Source organism: Bombina bombina, chromosome 2 (assembly GCF_027579735.1).
Source record: "Bombina bombina isolate aBomBom1 chromosome 2, aBomBom1.pri, whole genome shotgun sequence".
Lineage (NCBI taxonomy): Eukaryota > Metazoa > Chordata > Amphibia > Anura > Bombinatoridae > Bombina > Bombina bombina.
Window position 1 is genome coordinate 97,066,909 of NC_069500.1, and position 21,356 is coordinate 97,088,264.

At 38.0% G+C, this 21,356-nt stretch overlaps 1 protein-coding gene across 1 annotated transcript in view; it reads right to left on the minus strand.

Moving 5' to 3' along the window:
* Positions 1-21,356, minus strand: part of ADAMTS12 (ADAM metallopeptidase with thrombospondin type 1 motif 12) — a 1,263,798-nt gene that overhangs the window by 1,202,560 nt on the left and 39,882 nt on the right. The window contains exon 2 of the mRNA XM_053701185.1: positions 5,023-5,381. Within this exon, the coding sequence (XP_053557160.1) occupies positions 5,023-5,381 (359 nt within the window). The remainder of the gene's footprint in view (positions 1-5,022; positions 5,382-21,356) is intronic.

The following is a 21,356-nucleotide window of genomic DNA, read 5'->3' on the forward strand; positions in this document are numbered from 1 at the left end:
TACGATGAAAGAATGGAAAAAAAAACAAAATCTGTTACACATCTACAACCACCAAAAAACACCCATGCTAAAAAGTTTCTACATTTTGTCCTGAGTTTAGAAATGCCCAATAATTACATGCTCTTTGTTTTTTTTGCAAGTTATAGGGCAATAAGTACAAGTAGATTTTTGCTATTTCCAAACCATTTTTTTTTTCAAAATTTGCATAAGTTACATTTAAAACTGATATTGGTCAGGAATCCTTGAATAACCCTTGACATGTATATATTTTTTTTAGTACACAACCCAAAGTATTGATCTAGGCACATTTTGGTATATTGCATGTCACCATTTCACTGCCAAATGCGATTAAATAAAAAAAATTGTTAACTTTTTTACTAACTTTTTCACAAACTTTAGGTTTCTCACTGAATTTTATTTACAAACAACTTGTGCAATTATGGCACAAATGGTTGTAAATGCTTCTCTGGGATCACCTTTGTTCAGAAATAGCAGACATTTATGGCTTTGGCATTACTTTTTGGTAATTAGAAGGCCGTTAAATAACGCTGTGCACCACACTTGTATTTGGCCCAGCAGTGAAGGGGTTAATTAGGTAGCTTTTTTTTTTTACATTTTATTTTTAAAATTATATATTTTCTGCAGTGTAGGATCCCCCCTTACCTCCCCTTAGGGCACATTGCATCGATTACACTAGTACTTTTGCATAAAATTTACAGGACAGCCGGTTAAAATACTTGCCTCTCCAGTTGAATTACGGACACCTGTCAACAATACTCCTGAGCTTGAATTAAAGCATGAAATTGTTAAATTGAAATGTCCCTTTAATTTGAAAATAATATCTTCACCATGTGTCAGGTGTAATAAATGACTGATTCACTTAAAGGGACAGTTAACACCAGAATTTTTGTTGTTTTAAAAGATATATAATCCCTTTATTACCCATTCAAAAGTTTTGCATAACCAACACAGTTATAATTATACACTTTTTACCTCTGTGATTAACTTGTATCTAAGCATCTTCTGACACACCCCTGATCACATGACATTTTATTTATTATCTATTGACTTTCATTTTAGCCAATTAGTGCAGTGTCTGCCACAATTCACGGGCATGCTTACAATGTTATCTATAGGGTTTACCTGAACTAGCTCTCCCCTGCTGTGAAAAGCAAATACAAAGCATGTGATTAGAGGCGGCCTTCAAGGGCTTAGAAATTATCATATGAACCTTCCTAGGTCTAGCTTTCAAGTAAGAATACCAAAAGAACAAAGAAAAATTGGTGATAAAAGTAAATTGGAAAGTTGTTTAAAATTACATGCCCTATTTGAAACATGAAAGTTTTTTTTGGACTTGACTGTCCCTTTAAATTACACATTTTCCCCTGAAATCTCAGTATATGTTTTTAAAAAAAAAAAGTTCTGTAATAAAGCTCAGTGATGAGAAATCAGGCCCTGTTTTAGGTTTGATTTATTCCATTAAATCAAACAGCAATGCTGTTGCAAAACCAGAAGGTGAAAATAAAATCGTAATTTGCAAAAACAAAACAAAACCAAATAAATAAAATAAAACAAAAGCAAATGAGTGATTGCTGACAGACCATCTAGCCTTTAAACATACAGAATATATTCAATCTTTCCAAATTTTGCTAAGCAAAGCAAAATATGCTCTTCCCAATGTAGATCTCAGATGAATTTAATTTCCTCTAGAGCAACAGTGAATTGCTCTCTCTCTCATTTATTCATTTAGTTTCTTTGTAAAAAAATGCATTTCCAGTGCATAGTGCTTGCATGACAAATCCCCTTTCTGTGTTCCATTATTGGCATAAACTCAATAGGTTGGGCAGAATTCAGTGGGCCTTGGGCAGAGTTGAGGCAGTCCCTGGTTTCCTCTAGACACACAGTGTTCCTAAGATTATTATTATTGTTATTATTATTATTTTAATTAATATTCACTCTCCTTTACCTTTATCATTGCTCGTTTTGAGCACTAGACAAAAAAAAGAGCACTCAATTTGATTAACCAAATCTATGGTACCCCTAGGTAGACAAATGAGCTCTGTGGGTGGGTAGCGGACCAGACCTCTGAACCAGTGGCAACACCGCAGGATGCAGTGTAGCTTGAAGATATGCAAATCACCTAGAACCACTACTGTTGTAGCTAAGTAATTATGTCATTAGGCTCATGTATCTTTGCCTAGAGGTACCAGGCTACTGCTTTTATTAAAGGGGCAATAAACTCAAAGTTTTGTTCCCCATAAAGGGCTAGAATACAAGTGGAGTGCAATCAATACCACAGGGTGTGTTAACTTGTGTGCAACTCGCACAAAGAATAATATTACAAGAGGATAGTTAAATATTCTTCCAAAGGCATTTTAAAGCGCCATAATACCCAAATGTTTAAACACTTGAAAGTGATGCCGCAAAGCTGTAAAAAGCTGATTAGAAAATATCACCTGAACATCTCTATGTAAAAAAGAAAGATATTTTACCTCAAAAGTTCCTCAGTAGCCACCTCCCATTGTAAAGGATTTCTAAGCAGCATTTTAGTGTGTTTGTCCTGGGACATCTGAAGGGACTAGCATCGTGCACTCTCATATTATTTCACCAATCAGGTAAAGGAAGCTTACTATGAAATCTCATGAGAGTTAAGTGAAATCTCATGAGATCACAGTAAAAGTTCATGACCTCAGCACTGCTGATGCTGATTGGCTGCTGTTCATTTCTTCATTTTTTTAAATTTGTTTACCTGCAGCTGGGCAGTAACCGAGTATAACTTTTTACACAGAACTTACTCTGCTGAGCTGAGGAGATTGAGGTAAAATATCTTCCTTTTTTACATAGAGATGCTCAGGTGATATTTTCCTGTCAGCTTTTTATAGCTATACTGCATCAGTTTCAAGTGATTTAGCATATGAGTATTATGTCCCTTTAACTCAACAAAACCTTTTCAGTGCTCCCTATACTTTTAAAAGATATCACAGGGAACACTATTAGCGCACTCAATTATACTGCACTCCCTCTTAGAAAACTGTTATGTGAGGGATTTAGCGCATCTGCAATATTCGAAATGTAGATAATAGTAAGCACTATAGCTCAAGTGATAAAAAATAACTTTGTACTTAGGAGCAGAATAGACTGAGTTTGAGCAATGTTAACACATGATAGCACTAATATTTTGTGCTCCATTTGAAATCTAGGCCAAAATGTTTAATAGTTCATAAATAAATAACAGCAATCATTTTTATTATTTGTTTTGCCTGCTTTTCCTGTAAATTAATTCTTAATATTACGTTTCCACTAGCTCAAGAAAACTGCAGTGCTTTCTGTGGAAAGCAGAACCCAGACATTCTTATATGCTGCATAGTGATTGGCTGAAATGTACATGAGATTGTTCATATTTGTTCTCACACAGCAAACAAAGTAAAATAAACAACATGTAAGGGACCTTTCAAGATGCGTGTCCCAGGCACAGTGGCGGTTCTATGGGGTGCTATGCACATGTAGCACCCCCTTAAAGCAAGCAATTTTAAGCAACTTTCTAATTTACTCCTTTTATCAAATTTACTTCATTCTCTTGGTATTTTTTATTGAAGAGTAAAACTAGGTAAGCTTATAAGAGCTCAGGAGTGTGTACGTGTCTTTAGTACTCTATGGCAGCAATTTTTGGTTCAGAACCCTGGCTAGTGCTTGCTGATTGGTAGCTACATTTTAATTTGGGTTTCATATCCCTTTAAGCCGCAAATAGACGAATACATTATGTGTGTCCTTCTTTGTTAGCCCCCCAAAAATTAATTTCCAGAATTGCCACTGCCTAGGGCTGCAAAACAACTAAATTGTTTCTTAACAAACACTAAAGTAAAAATTAAAAGTTTCACAATTCAGATAGAGCACACAATTTTAAACAACTTTCCAATTCACTTCCATTATCAAAATGTGTTGTCTTTTTAGATGTACACTCTCTGAGGCACTAGTTCCTACTGAGCATGTGCAAAAATGTACAGTATATACATAAAATATATGCAGACAGTATATGCATTTTGTGATTAGCTGATGGCTGACGCGTGGTGCACAGGGAAGGAAATATGAACTAACTTTGAAATTTGCCCGAAAAAAATCTACTACACATTTGACATCTAAAATAGCACTTCTAGGACAATTATCAACATCTGTTTACTATTAGTATATATTTGTCTTAATACAAATTATGTCTCTGTAATTCCTTTTCCCTAAAAGTTATATTTTGTTTGTTTTTAGTAAATCAATATTGCCCTTTTTTTGCAGATTTTTAAAGAGACAGTCTACACCAGAATATTTATTGTTTTAAAAGATAGATAATCCCTTTATTACCCATTCCCTAGTTTTGCATAAGTAACACAGTTATATTAATACACTTTTACCTCTGTGATTACCTTGTATCTAAGCCTCTGCAAACTGCCCCTTATTTCAGTTCTTTTGACAGACTTGCAGATTTTAGCCAATCAGTGCTGGCTCCTAGGAACTCCATGTGCATGAGCACAAGTGCTATCTATAGGAAACACATGAACTAACACCCTCTAGTGGTGAAAAACTGTCAAAATGCCCTTAGATAAGAGGTGGCCTTCAAGGGCTTAGAAATTAGCATATGAACCTTCTAGGTTTAGCTTTCAACTAAGAATACCAAGAGAACAAAGCAAAATTGGTGATAGATGTAAATTTGAAAATTGTTTAAAATTACATGTCCTATCTGAATAATGAAAGTTTGTTTTGGACTAGACTGTCCCTTTAAGTCTGTATAAATGTAGGGGGGAAAATGTCATTCAGTGTGAGATTCTTACTAAATTGCAGGTGGTTAGCAATATATTTCTACAATGAATATTAATTTCCGTTAAGGAAAAACTAAACAGATGCTCTTGTAAAACACTGTAAGTTTTATAACAGTTTTGCAGCTGTTACCAAAGCACAATACAGGGCAGTATTAACCCAGGATGTTCAGTTTTTTCCATAGACATAATAAAAAAGGTGAGTAAAATTTGTACTTACCAGTCCATTACAGGCGCTTATAACAGCAAATCCCTGTTTATTATCCGGCTGTTTTACTGAACCAATAAGATGACAGTAATTCCCTGAGCTAGCGGTAATCTCTATCCCCCGTTGATTTCCAGTTCGTCTTTCAACAATGTAGTTATTGGAATCAAAGTTCTTATTTAGAGTTAAATTAAAAAACAAGTCATTGCCTTGATGAAAAAGTTTATAGTACATTGTCTTTGAACTGAGGTCACGTTTCCATCTGCTACTTTCATCCTGATTAGATAAGGTGTAAGACAAAAATCTTCCATTTTCATCTACTTTTATTGGTTCAACCACTTCATAAGAGTCTAGTAATATGTTGATTAGGTGTTCTGAAAAATCAGCAGACAAAAAAAATATAATAAAATAACATCATTTAAATAAAAATACCTTTTGTGATGAACACATTTAGAATATGCTAACATCCTTTCTAATGTATTTGAGAAGACGCAAAAATATTTTTATACCCATAATACTTATCAATGTAAATCTTAAATGAGCATTTTACTAAAAAAAACATATATTGAAAATATTTGCAATATCTAGAAATGTTAAAGCTGTTTATAAAATTAAATTAAAGCTAATAATACAGTGTTGCAAAAGAACTGCATTAAAAAATAAATGTTTTAAAACATTTTATATTGTCAAATTATAAAAAATAATGCATTGTTTTGCAGTGCAAAGAAACACCCTTTGATAAACTTCTTGAGTGTTGTTTACCATATCTCATTCTCCAATTAGGGATGCAGAACATGCAATGACTTTGCAGCATGAAGGTTCTGAAATTCACAGAATCCATTCCAACAGTGCACCTCTGGTGGTGATGGAAAAAAACTACAATTTTTAGAGTTAAATTACAGGAGAAGTAGACGTGACAAATAATATGAGTTCAATGCATTTTTTTCACAATGCAAAATCAAATATTTTATTAGAAATTAAAGTTTGAGTTTAATGGGGTTTTTTGTGCATGTTCAGTTCACATGTGATCCTACCCAATCTTTTCAAATGTTTACTGGGTATAATAAAAAGAAAACATGTTCCTAGAACAACACTTTAGGGCTATATACCTATACTAAATCATCTTAGTCTATATACTCTATAATATACTGTACATTTAAGTTTATTAATGTTCAACCTCTAATGTAATCTTTATTTCTATAGCAATTTACAAAGCAATACAAATTGAACTATCTACAATAAATCCATATAGACATCAATGGGATGGGTCAAAATGCAGTTGTAGATCAGTCCAGTGTGGTAACATTAAGATGGGTGCCAGACTGAGCTATGATATTCCTACCATAGTTATACATGTCAGGAGGCCAAGTAGACCAAGGCTGGTTAGGTGTATATCAGTGGACTGGACCTCAATAAGCTTCCAGGAGGCATAGATGCAGTTAGGGAAGGGCATTTGAATGGGAAAGCCAGTGGGCTGCTGAAATATAATGCTGGCACTAGCTGATCATGGCAGTAAAAGATTAAATCAGGCTTTGGAATAGGTGGCTGGGGATGGCATAATAAATGACATAATTCATGAGTTGGAGCTTGATACACCTTGGGAAAGACATGAAGTCCAGGTTGACGTGGAGCCCACAAGAGAGGGTAGTTTAAAAAATAAGGGATTGGCTAATATTGGAGGCTTTGGTCAGCAACAAGGCTTGAGGAGAGTTTGATGCAGGAGTAGCAGAAGGGAAGAAGTTTTGAAGCAGGTGATGATGATCCTTTTACATTAACAAGACAAGTTAAATGGTAGCCCTTCTAATCAAATAGTTTAGAGACCAAGAAGGTGACTAACTTGGGGGGGCTGATATCTATAGGGAGTTTGATGATGACAAGCCTGAGAGAGAGATGTTCTATAGCTGGTCAAGTAAGAGATTAAGCTGCCTATTTTGGCTTTGGGGGTGCAGGGGATCTGGGGATTAGGAATCTAAGAGTGAGAGAAAGGCTTATGGTAAGGACATTTAGTCCATGTAGTGGGTTAATGGGAGGTTAGGGAGAAGATGTGGATTTCATTTTTTCATAAAAGAGATCTTCATGAACTTTGGGAGGACAAAAGTCAAGATAATGTGAAAGGTACCAGCTTATCATGCCAGTTGGTGCTGGATGATGTTATCTCACCAATATGGGGACAGCATGAGAGATCAGTGGAGTGCAATAGCTGGCACAGACAGTTAGTGTCACCAGGTTTGCAGGGTGAGAATTACTATTGAAAGTTTTCCTTTTGATGTAGAGGAGGCATCTTTTTTGAAGTTAAATTACATTATTAATGAGGTTTGGTTAATAAAATTACACTGCATCCTTTAAAACTACATGTTGGTGTTTGAGCATTTATCTGAATGGAACATGTGGCCTACTGTAGAGGTCAACAGGATAAACATATTAATGTCAGCAGTGAAATTATGTTTTATGAATCAGATTAAAGAAAACTAGATAAAAGAACAAGGGGATATGGGAACGCGCTGTACAAAACAGCATATGAGAGGTAAAGAACTATATAAGGAATGTGGATTACACAAGAGTATAATAAAAAAGTTTATATTTGTTTATAATTGTATTACAATAAGCGATGCCGGCATCTGTTACAAAGTAAAATAGTACAATTAAAATAGGATAAGAATCAACATAAAATATAAAACATCAGTGTGTAGTGCTGTAAGTAACTATAAAAATAATAATATGTTGCAAAGTAACACAATGTTAAAATTTAAACAGAGTCAATGTTACCGTCCTTTCACAATCAGGCCAGTGATTAGAGTGTCTGATCCAGCTGTTTATATGAATGCAGGTATGACTTGGAAAATTCCCTCTGCGTTGTTTTTAAAACAGCGGAAAAACTTGCAAGAATCTTCTGGCTTGTATCCAATGACTGTGAGTTAAATTTCAACGACACATTCACAGCCGTATTTGCGGGATGTCCCGTGCTGTGGACCGGTTCCGGTCAGGAGGTCAAAGTGCAGGAGTAATGATAAGCAACGACAGACTTCGTTTCTTTGAAGTAAAAATGAATCAGACTGCTTTTAACAAATGTGGGTCATGGGTAGGAATTACGCATATAGAGTCAATTCATATATTAAAGAGGCTCAATGCACCGCACCTAGCGCATATGTAAGTCAAGCAGTTGTATTGCAAGTGAAGTTTGTAACAGTGTCCATATTATTCAGATTCCAGTGCTGGACAGAAGAAAGTAGATCATGGGTATGATGGTATTTCCAGGAAAAAACAACTCTGTGAATTAGAGTTGGTCTCAACCACCTTACCTACTACTTAATTTCACAAGTTATGAGCAAATTTCTACGCGTTTCAGCCTAGTCAGGCCTTTATCTTGTGTAATCCACATTCTTTATATAGTTCTTTACCTCTCATATGCTGTTTTGTACAGCGCGTTCCCATATCCCCTTGTTCTTTTTCTATTTTGGTTTGATGTTAGGAGGTACACTTACCTTTTGGGAACAGCATTTGAGATTTGAGCGTTGTATCTTATACCTACCCTGTTGTTTTAAAGAAAACTAGATGACAGGTCAACAAGTGCACCTCTTTCTCTGTTTTACACCCTTTCTCTGACACCACTTAGTTATCACATGAGCATCAAGTCTTTTAACATAATGGTGTATATAAACAATTTCAGTATATTTTAAAACAATATTTGTATTTTTGTAGTCTTAAAAATGATCCAAAAACACCCAGGACTACAGAATTCTGCAGCACTATACAAATTCATAATAATGATGATAATAATAATAATAATAATAATAATAATAATAATAAGCCAAGGCTACAACATGCTTACAATATTTCATTAAGAAAGCAGTAGCTTTATTGACACAACTATATGATTATTACGTAGCCAGCTGTAGAATTACTCCAATAAGAAAACATCACTTTTAAATGTTCCTAATAGTGATTCACTTGAGAGCCAACTATAGAGGGATATGAAATAACTATAGGGGGAGATTAAACAGTTATACCAGATTTTTATTTTCGTTGCTACAGTAATAGTTTGCTTTGCTTTTCATTGTTTAATATCAGATGAAACTGTATTTTATAAATACTCGTCTTTTAAAATAAACTATCCATCAATCTCCCTCTGACACACTATAGAATGCTCACTATTGTTTGCTTTTTTCACTGTCCCTGGTTTGGAATTTCCCCATTCACTAGATAATAATCTGTCTTTGCCATTGACCGATGGTCTCTAATATAATGTATTTACTACAGTCTTGCTCCATATTTTGTCCTTGAACTGACACTTTAGAAAACTGGTCTGCTTATAATGTATAAGAAATAAAAGGGACACAAAAACAAACAAATATGTTGTGTACATTAACCTTTTCAGCAAAGGGGAGACTTAGTTAAAGGGATAAAATGGTCAAAATGAAAAATGTTCATGAGTGAATTTAAATTTTAAACAGAAGCAATATACTTCCAAAAATGCTTCTGCTACAAGTTATTACTATTTTTTTCAGCGGGATATGCAGATACGCTGTGAGTATTCAAACACCACATCTTCTCAGAGTCAGCAGTGACTTGTATGACACAAATTAAGTCTTTACAGACACAAAACACACTAGCGCCGTTAAAAAACAGTAATAAGTTTTACTAGTAGGATGTTTGATAATAAAGGTATATTGCAAATTTCCTTCTGTTTCAAGTTGAAATGCACCCACTCTCAAGTCTGCAATTACAAATGAAAAGGGACATGAAATGTACATTTTTTTTCTTTCATGTTTCAGATAGAGAATGCAATTTTAAACATCTTTACAATTTACTTGTATTATCTAATTTGCTTGATTTGTTTGGTATCTTTTGTTGCAAAAAGCAGCAATGCACTACTGGGAGCTAGCTGTACACATGAGGTGAGCCAATAAAATGAGGCATATTTGCGCAGCTACCAATCAGCAGCTCCTGAGCCTACCTAGGTATCCTTTTCAACAAAAGATACCAAGAGATCAAAACAAATTAGATAATAAAAGTAAAGTGGTAAGTTAATTAAAATCACATGCTCTATTGGAATCATGAAAGAAAAACATGTGGGTTTCATATCTCTTTAATGGGACATTAAACCCATCAAGATATTAAATAAATGGTTTAATCACAAATAGTAAAGTAACTGCAATATACTTTTATTATTTATTTATAATTTAATTCTGAATATTGTGGGCTTTCCAATTCATGTTAAACATAGAACTGCAGACACAGCTATATTCCTCACAGTCATTGGCTGCACACTCTAGTAAGCTATTTGTAACCATTTCTAATTGGCCGCAGCAGAAAAGGCGCCCACTGCTTTATGAATATTAACTATACAATTTTTTTCAATATTTAAACTAATATAGCTTTTTAAAATACATGTACTAATTATTTTTAGGCTAATATTTACTCTGAATACATCATTCAAGCAATTATTTATTTAGTGTTTAATATCCTTTTAAGGATCATTGGTCTTATGACAACTACTTCCTAACTTCTTTGCCACCTCATACCCCTGCACTAATTAGTCTTGGATAACTTACAAGCCCTGCTATCAACAGGGGGAGGGGCTTCCTAAGCAACTACTTAAAGGGACACTGAACCCAATTTTTTTTCTTTCATGATTCAGATAGAGCATGCAATTTTAAGCAATTTTCTAATTTACTCCTATTATCAAATTTTCTTCATTCTCCTGCTATCTTTATTTAAAAAACTTTTTTTGCTTCAAAACTCTGGACAGCGCTTTTTTATTGGTGGATGAATTTATCTATCAATCAGCAAGGGCAACCCAGGTTGTTCACCAAAAATGGGCCGGAATCTAAACTTACATTCTTGCATTGCAAATAAAGATACCAAGAGAATGAAGAAAATTTGATAATAGGAGTAAATTAGAAAGTTGCTTAAAATTTCATGCTCTATCTGAATCCCGAAAGAAAAAAATTTGGGTTCAGTGTCCCTTTAAGCAATGTTAAATGTGAGCTGCCTAAACGCCTAAAATGTAGATGGAAAGGTTTCCTGCCAAACATTGTTAAATAGTTGCCAATGAATAAACATCTCTGCTTACTCTGACTTCCTGGTCCTCTAGTGGCTTACTAACAAAGGAGATCACTGCAGCATATGCACATGCTGAAATTATTAATATATCAATAAATAACTCCAAATACACAGCTGAAATTGAGGCAGTAAAATTTGCATTCTAGTAAAAATTAAACTTTCATGATTCAGATAGGGCATGCAATTTTAAACAACTTTCCAATTTACTTTTAACATCACATTTGCTGTGTTCTCTTGGTATTCTTTGTTGAAAGCTAAACTTAGGCAGGCTCATATGATAATTCCTAAGCCTTTAAAGGTCCCCTCTTATCTCAGTTTATTTTGACAGTTTTTCACAGCTAGACAGCGCTAGTTCATGTATCTTATATAGATATAATTGTGGTCACTCCTGTGGAGTTATTTATGAGTCAGCTAAGCACTGATTGGCTAAAAGACACGTCTGTCAAAAGAACTGAAAATAGGGAGCAGGCTGCAGAGGCTTAGATACAAGGTAATCACAGTGGCAAAAATTATATTAATATAACTTTGTTGGTTATGCAGAACTGGAGAATGTGTAATAAAGGGATTATCTTTTTAAACAATAAAAATTCTGGAGTAGACTGTCCCTTTAAAATAATTATAATCATAATTTAGTTAAATTTTTCCTATTAAGGGTTAGATTACAAGTTGAACACAAAATATCGCTTCTGCAAAAGCAATATTTGTACTCAATTTAGTAATACCAGCGCACATTTACAAATGAGGTGCAAAGCGAACGCGACCTCAGGTTCACATTGCACGGGAGCATTGCGCTCATGAGGGCTTCCATGGGCTCCAATGGGGACCTCGTTCTCATGCTATGAGACACAGCAAAGAACCTAGCGTAGCTAAGGGGGTAAATCGCACAGCGATGGGCAGAAAATATAAATATATGTATATGAACATACAATAACCAGCCACTTGTAAGAGCTCCACTTGTAATCTATCCCTAAATCAGTTAGAATTAATTATTTAACTTATAATATATATTGCACAACATTTGGTACACATAACCTTAAAGGGACACTGTACCCAATTTATTTCTTTTGTAATTCAGAAAGAGCATGCAATTTTAAGCAACTTTCTAATTTACTCCTTTTATCAATTTTTCTTCGTTCTCTTGCTATCATTATTTGAAAAAGAAGGCATCTAAGCTTATTTTTTGGTTTCAGTACTCTGGACAGCTCTTTTTTATTGGTGGATGGATTTATCCACCAATCAGCAAGGACAACCCAGGTTGTTCACCAAAAATGGGCCGGCATCTAAACTTACATTCTTGCATTTCAAATAAAGATACCAAGAGAATAAAGAAAATTTGATAATAGGAGTAAATTAGAAAGTTGCTTAAAATTTCATGCTCAATCTGAGTCACGAAAGAAATGTTTTGGGTACAGTGTCCCTTTAACTACCTATTGAGAAATGCAAAGAACTGCTTGTCCTGAGTGGAAACTGCCACAGACCCTCTAGATACACAGCTGGGGTGAACTGCTGCTGATTGGCTAAGCTGAAGTTTTCTGCTCAGGAACAGCAGTTCTCTGCAGTTCTCTAGCAACCTTTTGCCTATGTGCCTAGGGGTTAAACATATGCATTTGCATGCAGGGTCACTAGTGATATAATTGCAGTGTATTTTTTCACTGTAATGCACTTAAATATGTTGCAAACACTCCCATCAGAGCAGATTTTTAGTTTAGGTAAAGCCAGATTAAGTACAGGAATTCAGTGGGTCCTGGTATGTGAAAACAGTTATTCCATTGCATTAATATACTGTTGTGTCATTCACCATTATTTGCACTTTATTCTAACTATGGAAAACATGTGGAGATCCCATAAAATATAGTATTTATGTTTCCAATTATCGCCCACCTATGTCTCTAAATGTTATATATTTCCTTAATTATATTTGCAGAGGTAACTTCAGTAAGAAGAAATAAAAATAAGTTGCAAACTGTTTTACACATCTGCTGTACAATTGAAATATTCTGAAATAATATGTTTTATTCATTAGGAAGCTATCCTGGTTGTCATAGGTTTTTCATAATAGGAAAAATATTTCTGTATGATATTTACTTCTAATGCAATGTTTAGCATAAATAAAGTATAATTGTGCTGCTTTACGACCTCACTGCATTATAATAAATGTCAAAAGGGGAAACAGAATTATCACAATATACAATTATTTTGTTATAGTCTCAAGAACTCTCCATAAGGGATTTTTTTATGTTGACTATTTTAGCAGAAAATTATTTTATTGCAGCGACATTGGACATTTTATCTAACATAACATTATTTTTCTTAGAGATATATTCCTATAAAACCTGCTATGTTTCTTTAAAGGGATATGAACCCTAAAATATTCTTTTGTGATTCAGGTAGAGCGTACAGTTTAAAAAAAAAAAAAAAAAGTTTCCAAATAATTAAGAGTTTCTGCACTTGAACAAACACATCAGCACTGAAATGCAGTGAAGAATAGATTTCAAAATGGCGGCACCCATGACTGGAGGGAGGTGGAGAATAAAATCAGTGCTATGCTTATGAAGTGTCTTCGCTACTTGCAAGAATTGGCAACTTTATATTTTATTAATTTTAAAATTGCAAGTTCAGTAATAAAATAATGAATGCATCGATAGTGATTTTGCTGCAAAAGAAATAAAACACTCAAGGAAAACATTGCTTAAATGTCAATTTAAAGTGACAGTGTACTGTAAAAAAGTATCCCTATTGTATTCTCAATTATGTGAACATTTAAATACCCTTTGTATATAAAGAGAGTGAGATATGATAAGGCGATATGATCTTACTGCAAACTCAGACCATTTTTTTTTTTTTTTAAAAACTTTTTTATTGAGACAACTTAATGAACAACAATGTTGCATATGCATACAAAATGGAAGGAACATAGACATGTCATTGAAATATACATTTCGTATTTAAAAAATTAAACACTCTTAAGCTAAGAAAGGTAATGATGAGTGAAGATGAGAGTAAGAGTAGGTCTATGCATTAAATGGGTCTCTTTTCTGATAAGGACGTGTTGTATATGTGGGTTTTGATGTGGAGTCTGTAGTTTAAAGAAATTTTGGTACTTAATTTCATTAAGATCAGGGACGCTTAAATTTATGTAAGGCAGAAAAGAAGGGTGAGAAAGAAAAGGGAAAGAAAGAAGGAAAAAAAAAAAAAAAAAAGGGGGGAAACGGAAGGTATAAGGGAGTGGAGATTGATCAAAGTGTCTGAGGGTCTGTGGACCAGTTAGGGAACCTTGTGAGCCATGGCACCAGATTTCATGATAAGTACTAGTGTTGTCAAGTACTCTATACGAGTATTGTTCCATTTGGCCGATGTAATGTGTACAAGCGATTACTTGGGAGAGGGTTGGCGACCTCTCTTCTCTCCAAGCCCTAGCCAGGGTTAGTTTTGTGGCCATGAGAAGATATATCGTGAGAGCTTCCCCAGAGGGAGTGAGATTGGGCATCTGCATGTGTAAGAGGGTGACTTCCGGGGTGAATGGAGGGGTAAGACCGAGAGCCCGGAGAAGTGTAAACACTTTCCGCCATAATGGCTGGATTACTGGGCATGTCCACCATATGTGGAGTGGATAGCCTAGCCTCCCACATCCTCTCCAACACTCTGGGGGTTGTGAGCGATAGATCTTGTGTAGGACAGTTGGCACCAGGTGCCAGCGAACCAGGATCTTATAATGCAGTTCCCATAGTGTGGCACAATGGAGGATCTTTTTGGTAATTTTAATTCTGGCGTGCCAATTTTCTATAGTGAAGGTGAGACCAATTTCTCTCTCCCAGGCCTGATGTTGTGAGATTTTGTGTGGGGGGATCGGATTAATGAGTATATTGTAATGAAGGGTGAGGAGATGTCGGAGAGCATGAGCTCCCCGCCATGATCTCTCCCAAATAGTTAATGGACGCAGTGTTTGTTTGGGGAAACCCCATGTACGTAAGCGGGTACTCAGGCGGAAACCCTCAAAATAGAGCCTGGGTGGGAGTTGGGATTTAATGCACATTGCTGGGTGTGAGAGCCAAGTATCTTCCTCATAGAAGTCAGATACCTGTAATGTGTGCGCCTGTGGCCATAGGTCATGGTGGGAATCTGGGAGGCAGTAGAGAGCGGCAGGGATTGTCATGGCGGGGGAGGGATGAGGGGATATGTCTGGATGATGTCTGATCTGGTCCCAAAATTGCAGGGAGTGTCCAAAGATAGGGTGTAGGCTATCAACACCTCGTCTATGGTGGGGGGGAATCCAAATTATGTCCGATAGGGTTATACCCGGAGGCAGTAGTGAGGCTTCTAGAGAATACCAAGCTAGATTTCGCTCCGGATCATTCCAACGGAGGATGTGTGAGAGTCTTGCAGCATTGTAATATGAGATCACATTCGGGAGAGCAAGGCCTCCCTGTAGGGTCGGCTTTTCAAGTGTGCGACCTGATGTCCTGGGTCGGCGGTCTCTCCATACATATGAAGTAATTAGACTTTGGAATCTGTTAAGAAGTGCTCTCGGGATGTTGTAGGGGATAGACCTAAAAAGATAAGTAAGCTTAGGAAGAAAGGACATCTTCACTGCAGCAATGCGGCCCGTCTAAGAGATCTCCCGGAACTCCCACGAATCAAGAAGTTTCCCAAACTCCGGAAGTCTATCTGTATAATTCTGGGATATGGTGGTCAGAGGGTCAGGGCTAAGATGGACTCCTAAGATCTTAAGCGAAGAAGATTTCCATTGAAAATGATAAGTGGATTGTAGCGTGGAAAGAATTTGTGGGGAAATGTTTAAGGGGAGAGCCTCGGTTTTGGTTACATTGAGTTTATAGAAACATAGTGAACCAAACTTCTCAAGAATAGCGAAGACTGCAGGGAGAGAAGTGACAGGTGAGGTGAGGAAAAGAGTAATGTCATCCGCATAGAGGGAAACTTTATGGACATGCGATCCTATGTCTAATCCTGTAGTCTGAGGGTCTGTTCTAATAGATTGAGCTAGGGGTTCTATGGTGAGGGCAAACAATAATGGGGAGAGGGGACAGCCCTGTCTAGTACCATTTGCGATGGTGAATTTGGGGGACTGGAACCCTGCCCCACGAACAATGGCTGTTGGACGGTCATAAAGGGTTTGAACAGCACCTATGAAGGAGGGAGGGAAGCCAAATACAGACATGGCCTCCCACAAAAACTCCCACCTGACCCTGTCAAACGCTTTTTCTGCGTCTAACGACAGGGCCAGGAAGGGGACCTTTCGACAATCTGCCAGATGAAGGACATCTAAGATTCGCCTGGTCGCGTCAACACCCTCTCTGTTCGGAATAAATCCAACCTGGTCTCTCGCTACAAGGGAGGGGATCACTCTGGCAGCCCTATTAGCAAGGAGCTTGGCATATATTTTTGTATCTGTGTTGATCAGTGAGATCGGCCGATAGCTGCTGCAGAGATCAGGTGGTTTGCCAGGTTTTAAGATGGTAACTATAACAGCTTCTAGGAATTCCGCCGCAAAAGGGGTTCCTGAGAATATCTCCTGGAAGAAATTAGTGAGGAGAGGAGCGATCTGAGGCAGGAAAGTTTTGTAGAACCTAGCTGTGAAGCCGTCTGGGCCAGGTGCTTTTCCTAATTTTAAATTGCGTATAATTTTTGAGATATCCTGTGAGGTAAACGGAGACACCAGAGGGGAGGAGTCTTCGGGTGATAATGAGGGGAGGTCAAGGGCTCTAAGGAACTGAGAAATATGCTGGACTGGACAGGTCGGAGAATCTAAAGTGGATTCAATGTTGTAAAGGTCGGAGTAGTATTGTTGAAAGGCATTGCCAATTTCGCGAGGGGCAGTGACCTGGGTCCCTACAGGGGTTCGTATAGACATGATTCTGGCTTGAGCTGTGCGATTTTTAAGTTTGTTGGCTAGAAGTGTGGTAGCTTTGTTACCGAAATGGTAATGAATTCTTCTGTACTTCTCTAACATAGATTGGGTTTTTTTGAGTTCAAGCATTTGGATTTGTTTCGTTGTTTCTAAGATTTTGTCATTGATAGACGGAGAGTATGTGTGAGAAATGTCTGCTCTTAGATGACGGAGCTGGATATTGAGAGAGGACAAAGTGGCCTTGCTTTTTGTGCGCGCCTCCCATTCAAATTGAATAAGATGGCCCCTCACCACTGCCTTCAGGGCAGCCCACCGGTTTTGGGCTGAGGTCTGATTATTGTCATTAAGGGAGATGTAATCTGTGATTATGTTCTGTAGGACAGTCTTAAGGTGCGGGTCCGTAAGAGTCCAGTCCTGTAAGCGCCAAGTAGAAGGGGGTGGGCGGGTATGTGGGCCTATGTGCATATGAAGTGAGTCATGGTCAGACCACGAGATGGGGGAAATGGTCGTAGAGTGAATCTCGTCTAGGAGTTTAGCATGTACAAAAAAATAATCTATGCATGTGTGAGATTTATGAGGGAAAGAGTAGAAAGTGAATTCCTTATCTTGTGGGTGCAAGGCGCGCCAAGTGTCATATAAGCCATGTAGTGCCATTAGTGATTGGAAAGCTGAGGATAGGGAATGAGTGGCTCTATCATTTCTGGAGAGTGGGGGTCCCTGTCTGTCCATGTAAGTGTCCCATATGAGGTTGAAGTCACCTCCTAATATGAGGTCTCCCTGTTGTATAGAGGCTACAGCCTTAAGTAGAGTTCTGAGGAAGTTAACTTGTTTGCTATTTGGCGCGTATATATTAAAGAGGGTCACTAGGTGAGTATTTATTCTGCAGACAGCAATGATGTAGTGTGCTTGGGGGTCTAGTTCAATATGTATCTGATCATAAGTAACATTTTTGCCTATGTAAATGGAGACCCCTCTAGATTTTGATGGAAATGTGGCGGTAAGAAGTGTTGGGTAGTGTTTGGAGGTGTACTGCTTACTACATTCGGGAGTCCAGTGTGTCTCCTGAATAAAGGCAACGTCAATATGGTTTTTGCGCAAGTAATTAATGAGGAGGCTGCGTTTGGTAGGGGAATTTAATCCCTGAGCATTAAGGGTTAGAAAATGTAGGTCTTTCATTGTGCGACTGTATTGTGTTCTATGATTGGGGGGTGGGGGTATAGGGAGAGAGAAGAAGAAAAAAAAAAAAAAAAAAAAAAAAAAAAAAAATGATGGGAATGAAGTCCAAAGAGAATATATGAGTACCAGTTATGAAGAGAGGAAGCTAGATTGGGTTTCGCTTTCTAAGGTATATTTCCGGGGGAAGGGAGGCAGCGGGCTAGAGCCGCTTTGTTTAAAAGAAAGGAGAAGGGTATGGATAGGTAGGGAGAGCGGAGATATATTAGAAACTGTAAGTTGAGTAAATGTAATTGGGGGAATGAGGGTGTAATGTTGAGGAAGGGGGGCGGGATGGGGGGGCGGAGCCTTAAGTGTATGTTCAGTGGGGAATTAGTGTAAAGATAAGTGAGGGAGTCAGCTCGAAGCAGGGGGGGTGGGATGAGGGTATATAATAGAGCTGATAGTAGGGCCGGAAGGCAGATAGGGAAAAATGAAAAGAGGAGACGTAATCCTGAAAAGGAGGATAGGATAGTGTGTGAGTATAATATACTAAAGAGGCGTGGAAGGCCAGAGAGGCGGCGGGGGAAGGGCCCCCCGGTTCTGAATGGGTAAGTGGATGGAGTGGTTCAGCAGAGGATAGTAGTATGTATAGTGTTGGTGGCTGGCTGAGTAACCATTTATGTAGGGACTAACGTTAAATGAAGCTACCAGAAAAGGTGTGTACGTAGAGAGAGAAGTTTTATAGGATGATATTGGTAATATGTAACAAGGAGTAAATGTAGTCTTGTTGGTCTTGAGATCTAATCTAGAGCATAAGCTCAAACTAAACTTCTTAGGTGATATGAGTGTATTGGTGAGGAAAGTCTATAAGAAGAGGATAAGGTTAAGAGAGATATCGACTAGGACCTCTGTGTAGAGTGGTTATGGTTAAGAGGTAGAGGGTGTAATGAGGTACATAACAATAAAGAATGAAGCCTGTATCAGGCCTGTATACATTAATCTCAATATTTCCTATAATACAAACATTGATTGAATGCAGTGTCTTGACTATGAAAACCAGTTAAGTAAATAACAATGAGGACATTCAACAAAACAGCATTAAATTCGTGATCTATAAGTCTGTCACAACAAACCTCCATCCTGGCGATGCAGGCAGAAAGCTAGGAGCCAGAGATTGAGTAAGGTGTGTACCCGTGTGTGGGCTCCAAGCTTACCCACTCGCAGGATGTCCATGACAAAGGTCTGACAAAGGAAATCCAGAATGAGGGAGTGAGAGAAGAGTAAGATGTGTACCCGTATGTACACTTCCTCATCCAGATTGAAGAGTATTAGACTATCTGGGCATCTAATCTAACACATAAGTTCTAAATAAAACTTTTCAAGTAATATGGGCATGTTGGTGAAAACAAACAGAGTAAGTAACATTTAGGACATTTCCACAAAACAAAATTAAACTCGTGATCTGTAAGCTTGTCGTAACAAAGCTCTAACTTAACAATATAGGTGAGTAAGAAGCCTTGAGCCAAAAATAGAGTAAGGTGTGTACCCGTATGTGGGCTCTAGGCTTACCTGTCCGTTGGATGTCCATAGCAGAGGTCTTACTGTGGAGGTCAAGGATGGGGGAGTGGAAGAAGAGTAAGATGTGTACCCGTATGTGCACCCCCCCCCATTCGGGGCATCTCCCGAGCAGCAATCTAGAAAGGTTTCTAGAAGGAAAGTTCTCTCAGAGTACCAGGGAGAGGGCTATAAATGTGACGAGTAATTCCGAGGAGAACATCAGGAAAGATCTGAGGCTTGAGGTGGTGGCGTAGAGGTCCTGGAATGCCACTCCTCGGCTGAGGGGTTCAGATCATCTGTTTTTCCCTTTTTCCTGGGAGGAAGGCCAGGGGGGCGAGTGAGTTCCCAAGTAGTGAGGAGTTTCATACCCTGTTCTATGGAGGAGACTGTATGGGAAGAGTCTTGATACTGTATATGTAGCTTAACAGGAAATCCCCATCTATATTTGATTTTGTTTTGTCTGAGGGCCAGGGTGAACTGTTGGAAAGTCCTCCTCTTGTTAAGTGTATATGGAGACAAGTCGGGAAAAATCTGTAATTTGTTATAAGGTTCTTTGAGGGGTTTGTTAGTGAAGGAGGCTCGCATGATCTTTTCCTTAGTGGTATAATAATGTAGACGTACAATTACGTCTCTGGGGGTGTCGAATACAGAGTTGCGGGGGCGTGTGGACCTGTGAGCTCTGTCCATCAAGAGATCTTGATCTGTGGAAGAATTCAGGATAACCTTGAAGAGTGCGACCAGATATTTTTGGAGGTCTGATGCAGGTACATCTTCTGGAATGCCGCGGATCCTGAGATTGTTGCGGCGAGATCTATCTTCGTTATCCGCTAATTTGGATTCAAGGTCTGAGATTTGTTCTGCCAATGATTGAGAGTAAGCCAGAAGGTTGGCGTGGTCAGTTGCGAGATCCTCATGTTTTCTCTCGAGGATTTCAGTTCTCTCTCCTAAGGAAGAAATCTCTCTCTTCAGTTCGCCCACTGATTGGCGAAGTTCTTGTCTTAGGGATGAGTAGTGAGTGTCCATCTTATCAGTCAAGATTCTAATAGATTCTAAAAAGGTTGACTGAGATAGGGTTGTTTTATCTTTGCGAGGTATCTCAGATCGAGTATTATCCGCCACGAGGGTTGTGGAATCTCTGGAGTCTTCCCCCGAAAGATCAGGGTCTGAGAGATTTTTACTGTGGAAGTGGTCAGTAAGAGTCCTCTTGGGATTTTCCTGGTGCTTTGGTTTTCTCTTTATAGATTGCGCCATATTATAGGCAAGTGATGCTCAGATTACTTAGAGATTAGTGTTTAATGATGTGGGCTAGAGGTCGCTGAACCAGTGATAGATGAAATTCGGGGGGAGGCCACCCCCGCCGCCCGCAAGCTAGGTGCCCTAGCCCATCATTCTCTCATGCAATAGTATAGATAAGAAAGTTCCGTAATCCGCCTCAGAGCTGCGGTCTAGATGGGCAAATCCCCCTCTCCTGGGGATTTACCACCTCTGGGTGAGACCGGTAAAAGGAGTGAGGATATGACCCGCGCCCCAGGTGTGGACGCGGGAAAGGGAGGAGAGAGGGACGTCTAAGAGAGCAAAAGGTGCAGCTTTTGAGTTTCTTATGGAGGGTTTCAGCAAAAACACTTTCTTGAACTAAAAACACCTTGTAGATATATCAAGTGACTTGTGTGTAATATAGCCTCTGTGGATTAAGGTGGATGTAGAGATG